This window comes from Lontra canadensis, unplaced genomic scaffold (assembly GCF_010015895.1).
Source record: "Lontra canadensis isolate GAN:19392208 unplaced genomic scaffold, GSC_riverotter_1.0 scaffold151, whole genome shotgun sequence".
In the NCBI taxonomy this organism is placed as follows: domain Eukaryota; kingdom Metazoa; phylum Chordata; class Mammalia; order Carnivora; family Mustelidae; genus Lontra; species Lontra canadensis.
In genome coordinates, this window is record NW_022631145.1 from 2,751,838 (window position 1) to 2,759,014 (window position 7,177).

The window sequence follows — 7,177 nt, forward strand, 5'->3', positions numbered from 1 at the left end:
ATGGCCTGCGTTTTAACTGGCTACGTCCAGAACCCCAAAAAGGCATATGTGAACTGTAGGTTGGCCTCATCCTGTTGCATAGTCCTACTGATAATTCTGTAAAGACACCTTGGCCATGGGCCAAGGGAGTGGTTTACGCAGACGAGTTAGCACAGCAAGAGGGAGACCGCTATCCTTAGCACGGCCTCTGAGCAAGGCTGACCCTTGGCTGACATCTGGGAACCTGCCTTTGTGGGGTGTTCCTGCCCTTCCCTAAGTCATAAGAGTGACTCCCTGGGCCTGGAATGTGCAAACAGTGGGGTTTATACTAAGCATTTGCTTTCTTTCTGTGTGTTTGGAATTTTGGTACGTGCTTGGTGAAAGGTGTCTATGTGAGTAGCCCCCAATAAGAAGCCTGCACTCTGAGTCTCAAAGAGCCTCCCTGGGCAGAAATATCACATACGTGCTGCTGAATTTTCATTGCTGAGGAAGAGTGTGCTCTGCATGACCCCTCACAGGAGGGGGGGAGCAAACAGCCCCTTGCACATTCTTCCCCCATATGATCAGGCTGTATTTCCTTACCACATCACTGTAATAAGTCTCAGTCCTGAACACAACTGTATGCTGTGTCCCATGAGAGCTTCTAGCAAATTTGAACGGGGTGGTAACCTTGGGATCTCCCAATACAGTCACCAACAGAAATGTTGTATTTTCTTTTCATACTGTAGATTATTTTGAAATTTCAATTATATTGATGACTGTTTTGAAATGAAGGTAGATATTAAACTTGCCACTAGTTTGTTACTTAATGTATTGATAAGGAAGCATATATAGGATACATTTTAAATTATTTAAAAAATTGGACATTTCTACTATTCTGACATGATTCATGTCTTTTGTAATCTTGAGTATTTTATTTGCTGTATTATTCTGAAAGCCTGATTCTGAGATGTCCAGGCACTCACCAGGCTGCCGAAGGGGTCTGCACATAAGTTGAAGACTTCCTGCATTGGGTTACTACCCTGGACTTAGATGTATTAATCACTATGGGCAATTTATTACCTAGAAGTGAATAAACATTTGGTGCCCAAAGCTCTATCCAGGGAGAAGGAAGACCTTGTTCTACAGGTTACATGTACTGAGGCAGCAAGAGTCAACAATAAAGTCACTTTATGATTTTATGCGATGCTTCTTCAATGTGATAGTTACATATGTATTGAAATGGTGAGATACCACTAGGGGTTTATATTCATGCTGAGCCTTCTACAAGTACAATGCTCTTTTATACAAGTTTCTTGTTGAACTTTATTATAAGAAGTGTCAGACTGAATTTCTGAAAATCTGAGGTCACTTTCAGGTGTTTTTGTGATCACAGATGGCCACTTAAGTCCAGTTGTTCCAAGGACAGTCTTCCATAAGGGAAATGGAAGCAGAAGTGAAGATAGAGCCGAGTCAGCCCTTGCCAACCCTGGCATGCAATAATAATGTCCTGATGCCACATACAAATATAACTTAATTTCTGTTGATGTTGGCTGGGTTTTTGATATTTTTTGAAGCCCAGCTTCACCTCTGAAATTTTTTACAATCAAGTTAGTGGTCAATATTGTAACATTATCATTTAATATTACAAACGTGACTTTAGGAGGTTCAGTGGAATCACTAAAGGTAGGATAATAGCTCATTAGAGCAGTAGTCAGCTCTTTCCTTGGAGATGTACGGAGATGTGTTACTTGCTGACACATGTGTTTCTCCACCATGAAACAGTATGGAGCAAAGGATTTGCCAATTGTCTACAGCTAAAGTTTTTCTTTAATTGAATACAAAAATATGCATATAAAAATAAGAAAGTTTATTTGTCTTTTTTTTTTAACACTTCTGCCCCTGGTTCCTTTTTCTTACATGGTCAGCTGCACCCGTGTGGCCCCCACGCCTTCATAACTTCGCACAAAGCATCTCTAGTATCATATCATCCATGCTAACCGAACCAATGATGGGCCTGAAGAACAGTTCCACGATGACGTTGGCATTGATGAATCTCAGCAGGAAGAGGACACTATTCAGTTCGGTGATTCTGGCTTGGTGCCTCCTGTGCGTCATCCTGATGTGGTCAATGAGTATCTGCTGAGTTCCCCACTGGAGTCCCTGAATGTACTTCACACACTGAAGGCCTGGCAGGCCTGGAGGAGCAAAAGGCAGAAGAGTCCCTTTATTGTCAACAGCTCACTTGGCATTTGTAGCTCATTTAAATATGTCCATTTGTGCCCCTTCCCACATTAAACAAGAGTTTAATTTTCCTGCTTTAAAGGGCTTTCTGGGACAAGGATAAAATGCCAAACCAGTTCTAAGTTTTCAGAAGCACTGCTTCTGAGAATGAGGGATCATCCAGATATAGTCACTGTTTGGATCCTCACGTGTAAAAACTGCTGGCCCTGGGCCAGCACATGCTCATCTATTCACTGTGACAGGAGAATATCATTTAATGAATTATGGCTTCAGTTCACTGTAGAAATAGGAAGACATTAAGATTATCTCAAGAAGTGAGCACTTGACATTTTACCTGTGGGAAACAGGCCATTGTAGAATGACTACAGGTTTTGCCAGATGACAAGTATTTCACCATCCTCCCTTGAATTTCCCACTAATACCATGATTACCCAGCTGCTGGGGGTAAACTTCATAGCCACAGTGACTCATGAGTCTCATTCTAATTGTTCACTGACAGGCTGATTTTAGTCTTGAGTCCCATAGTAATTTAAGAGATAATACTGGCCATTTAGCTCACTGTACCATGATTTCTGTGTTGGGAGAGATTTAAAAAAAACAACAACTGATTTTAATGAGTATCGCAAAAGCATCTTTTAAGAAATACTGAAGAAAGAGGACTTTAAAAGCACTGTCATACAGGCATTAAAAAGTAAGCATGCAAACATCAACAATTTCAACATGGTTCAAAAGTAACTTTTCAAGCAGGGAATGCCTGACCTTCTTGCAGTATTATGTGATAACCCTGGTAAAACTGAATGAAATACAATGTAGGAAAGATAATGTACCTGTAAATTTTATAAAGACGGTGTTAAGAGGAGGCTGCTTTTAAAAGTCCTTTGATCCTGCATGACAGTAATATTATTATAAAGTTCTTTAACTTGTATTGAAGACATTAACAATTTACTGTGCTGTTTAAGGGACATCAGTGATGATACAATCACTTTCCTTCTCTTTCTTACAGAATCTAGCAGTGAAGTATTTCATTTATTAATTTCTTAATTTTTTTATAAACATATAATGTATTTTTATCCCCAGGGGTACAGGTCTGTGAATCGCTAGGTTTACACACTTAGCAGTGAAGTATTTCAAAAGCACCACGGTGACCAACAGAGTAGCAGGACCAGCCTGCATTCTTTAAAAAAAATAGTAATAGTAACAGGCAAGTCATTCCTATCATAGGCAAATAGGTCTGATAAAGGGAGAAGGAAAGTAGGCCATATCTGTGCTCCAGATTTCATTTCTGATTACCCCGCTCCACACATTAACAATCCCCTACTACCTACACTCATTATCCAGACTTGAGACCCCATTTTATGGTCTAAATTCCATTGATGAGGAGAAGAGGAGGCTTGCATCAATCTCTACCAGGAATTTGACCTCTAGGTCTAGATTCATGGCTCCTTAAAATGCCATCTTGTGAACTCCCCATCCCTTTCCTCTGCTTTCATAACACACCCTCTTTTTCCACTGTCCTGCCCCAACCCCCACAAAAGGCAGGCCCATAAAGTAAATTCAGGAAAGACATAATGTGAAGAGAAGGACTCCACAATAATAAAAATAATGTTTACACATAAAGATCAGAGAATACAAAAGGATAAACGTCAAAGAAAGGCCACACACCTAGCAGGTGCATTTGTGTTTAAAACACAGCTTAGCTGATTAAATTCACAGCGAGAGGATTCAGAGAAGCAGAGAGAGAATAAGGGAGATGCATGTGTGTGACCAAAGTATGCTAAGCAGAGTGGAGGGGAAGAGGCAAACCAGTGGAATGTAAAGTTCTGGAAGCTAAGCCCCTGCTTTTCTTTTGTATTCCAACAGAACAGGGTCCATGGGAGATGTTTAAGAACACTAGCTGAAGGAGCAAGAAAACACTGTATTCCAAATGATCTTAAGAATCACCTTGGGCACCTACGACAAACGCAGATTTTCAGACTCTGGACCACGGCTACCAAACAGAACCTCCAGGGAGGAGCCTGGTAAGACTTTAAACAAGTGCCCCCTACCTCCTATGCACAGGCAAATTTGGAAAACAATGGTATAGGCAAAAGGTGACCTACAAGGATCACTGGAATGAGCTGAGGGCTCTAGGTCTTCAAATGTGAGTTCTGAATGAAATATTATCCTATTAAATATTGCTCTATACGCTTTGAAAAAATGCAGTCAGGACATAACCGGAGACCTCTGGTATTAGGAAAAAAAAGTGTGGAAGGAGCATTTTAAAAAACTATCCCAGCTTAAGGTGCCTGGAAACTTTGTGCCTGCTTGTGACCCTTTTGGAGGGATTCTGGTCAAAGACAATGCTAGTAATGGGACATCCTCAAGAAAAGGTGCTGGATGGTCTGTGGAGATGTTCTCTCATTATCTGGTTGGACTCTGTGGCACAGTGTCCAGCACCTAACAGACAACCTGAAAGTGTGTCGCAGCAGACATCCCGTGGTGGCAAGGAGACCCATGCTCTATGACTCACTGGCCATTACGGTGGAGGAAAGTCATTTGGGACGAGGCTACCTAATCTGCAGATGGGGGGGAGTGAAGGTGAAGGGCAGAGGGTCTTGATTAGGAGGTCCCTACCGTCTCTGCAAGCTCTAAGGGACAGTGCTCCTGCTGGCAGTCCCTAGTGTCTTTTCCCTGCCCCCTTGCTACCCTGATACAGACACTTGGAGAATGACATAGTCCAGCTGCTTAGGACCATAAAAATGATCATTCAGAGGCAGACCCTTGAAATGCAAAGTCCAGTGTCCTGTGTGACAGTGTGTGTGTTGGGGGGTAGGACTCCTTAACAAATGTTTCTTATCAACCTGAACAGATTTCCTCCAACCAAAAGTTCTAGTAAATTTCAGAACTCAGTCTCAGAAAGACATGTTGCAGAATTTGCAGTAAACACAAACTTTTTTTTTTTTTATAGTTGTACTACTGGACTTAAAGGACTAGAGGAGAAGGACCAGCCCCCTGCCGGGATGGCACCAACTTTTCCTTAGTAGCAGAAAGAGGTAGAGAGAGAAGTAACAAACCTCATCAAACAATCCCCCATGCTCTCGGCTGAGTGTCTGGCAGCAGCCCACCCACAAGGAGTGCTTTCTGGAGTTCCCCCAACTCTGCGGAATTACTTGTAATTCTTCGCTGGTGCCCTGACACTCCCCTGACCACCGAAAACTCTTCAGTGCCTGAGTCACTGTTTTTTTCTGAACAGAGGAAAGCCTGCGCCCGAGGCCGCGGCCTTACCCGGATTAAAGAGCACGGTCCCCTTGAGGTAGGCGTACTCCTTGGTACTGATGTCCAGGCTCCAGCACTTGGCAAGGAAGCACTTGATGGCTTGGACTTCAGCCGCCGAAGGCAAACGCCCGGCTTCGGGCGGTGATACCAACGGTGGCTGCCGCGGGGGCAGAGGCGGCGGCTCGTCGCCCCCGGTCTCCCGCCGCCTGGTGGTGAGAATCTTCGGCAGCGGACTAGGCTCCGGGGTCTCCACCGTCTCAAAGTTCAGGCGGTCCTGGGCCAGCTCGAGCAGGAGCAGCGACGCCCAGCAGTTGCGCACCAACACCAGCTGCTGATCCAGAGGGAGCACCTGGAAGCAGGGTAAGTACTTGACAAAGCGCAGCGTCTTCAGCAGGCCGGCCGCGGCTGCCTCGCAGACCACCTGTGGACTCCTGAGGGCCACCCGCCGCTGCGCGCCACACGGGGGCTCCCACCAAGGGGCCGCAGGCTGCGTCTCGGGAGCCCCTTGGGTCTCCTTTGCGCTCGTGGGCAAGTGGGGGAAGATGCCGCCCTGGCTCAGGTGGTCTTCCCCGCAAAAGCAGCAGCGGTACAGGAGCGCCACTGCCTTCCCGCCCGGCAGCTCCTCTCTGCCCCCCAGGCCCTGGGCGCCGTAGGAGCGGTTCCACCACGCGCGCCCCGGCCGCGCCTCGGGAGCTTCTGGCGCCACGTGCGTCTGCTTTGCGCTCGTGAGCAAGCTGTAGAGGATGCTGCCTTGGCGAGGGTGGTCTTCACCGCAAAAGCAGCAGCGGTACATAAGCGCCACGGTCCGCCCCGCAGACAGCTCCTCTCTGCCCACAGGGGGCTCCGAGCCGCAGGAGCAGCCCCAACACGCGCCCCCCTGCCGCGCCTCGGACGCCTCCGGGGCCGCGTGCGTCTGCTTTGCGCTCATGAGCATGTTGTAGAGGATGCTGCCCTGCCGCGGGTGGTCTTCGCCGCAAAAGCAGCAGCGGTACACGAGCGTGACTGCCCGCCCACCCGGCAGCCCCTCTCTGCCCACAGGGGGCTCCGAGCCGCAGGAGCAGCCCCAGCAAGCGCCCCTGAGCCGCGCCTCGGGCGCCTCCGGGGCCGCGTGCGTCTGCTTCGCGCTCATGAGCATGTTGTAGAGGATGCTGCCTTGCCACTGGTGGTCCTCGCCCGCCATGGCCCTCGGTGCCCGGAACCCAGCTCTGTCCGGTGGCGGCCGCCTGGGATCTATTTATACCAAGCGCGCACGCACGCGCGTCGGCCGTCTCCGCCAGGGCAAGGGCGCGGAGGGGGGCGCGGCGCTGTGCTCCGGTGTGTTCGCCCTTGACCTCAGCGGCTCAAAAGGGACAGATGGTCCTTAAAGGCTGAGAATGGAGGGGGAACGGAGGCACAGGAGCTCTCGAACACTTTCTTCTTTCCTCTCATTGCACCCTTTCCTGCCTCTGGAAGACAGAGCAGAGTGCAGGTAGCAGGTGTTTGGGGGCACTGTTCCAACTCTTTCCATTGAAACCTGGCATCTAATTTGCTCCCTAATTGGAAGGGCTGGGGTGCCTCATGAAAGGGGAAAAATCTACTTGTGCCATCTTTGAATACTTTCATTAAGTGATCAAACTTTGTAGGACATATTTTGCATATGGGTAGGGAAGTCTGATTTTCGTGGAACTTGAAAAGTACAGACCACGGACCAGCGGTATGAGCATTACATGGTAACTTGGTA

At 47.4% G+C, this 7,177-nt stretch overlaps 1 protein-coding gene across 1 annotated transcript; it reads right to left on the reverse strand.

The window, feature by feature from the left end:
- Positions 1 to 1,837: 1,837 nt before the first annotated feature.
- NR0B1 (nuclear receptor subfamily 0 group B member 1) lies at positions 1,838 to 6,645 on the reverse strand. The gene is made up of 2 exons (XM_032844346.1): positions 5,467 to 6,645; positions 1,838 to 2,156 (listed from the first exon to the last, which is right to left on the reverse strand). Exons 1-2 carry the CDS (start codon positions 6,635 to 6,637, stop codon positions 1,912 to 1,914), a joined length of 1,416 nt encoding a protein of 471 aa, XP_032700237.1. The 5' UTR covers positions 6,638 to 6,645; the 3' UTR covers positions 1,838 to 1,911.
- Positions 6,646 to 7,177: the final 532 nt, after the last annotated feature.

Excerpts from the sequence above, each read along its gene's own strand:
- NR0B1 (XM_032844346.1), bottom strand. The coding sequence starts at position 6,637 with ATGGCGGGCGAGGACCACCAGTGGCAAGGCAGCATCCTCTACAACATG. Across the intron at positions 2,157-5,466 it reads GACCGTGCTCTTTAATCCGG|GCCTGCCAGGCCTTCAGTGT; the intron begins GTAAGGCCGCGG and ends TTGCTCCTCCAG.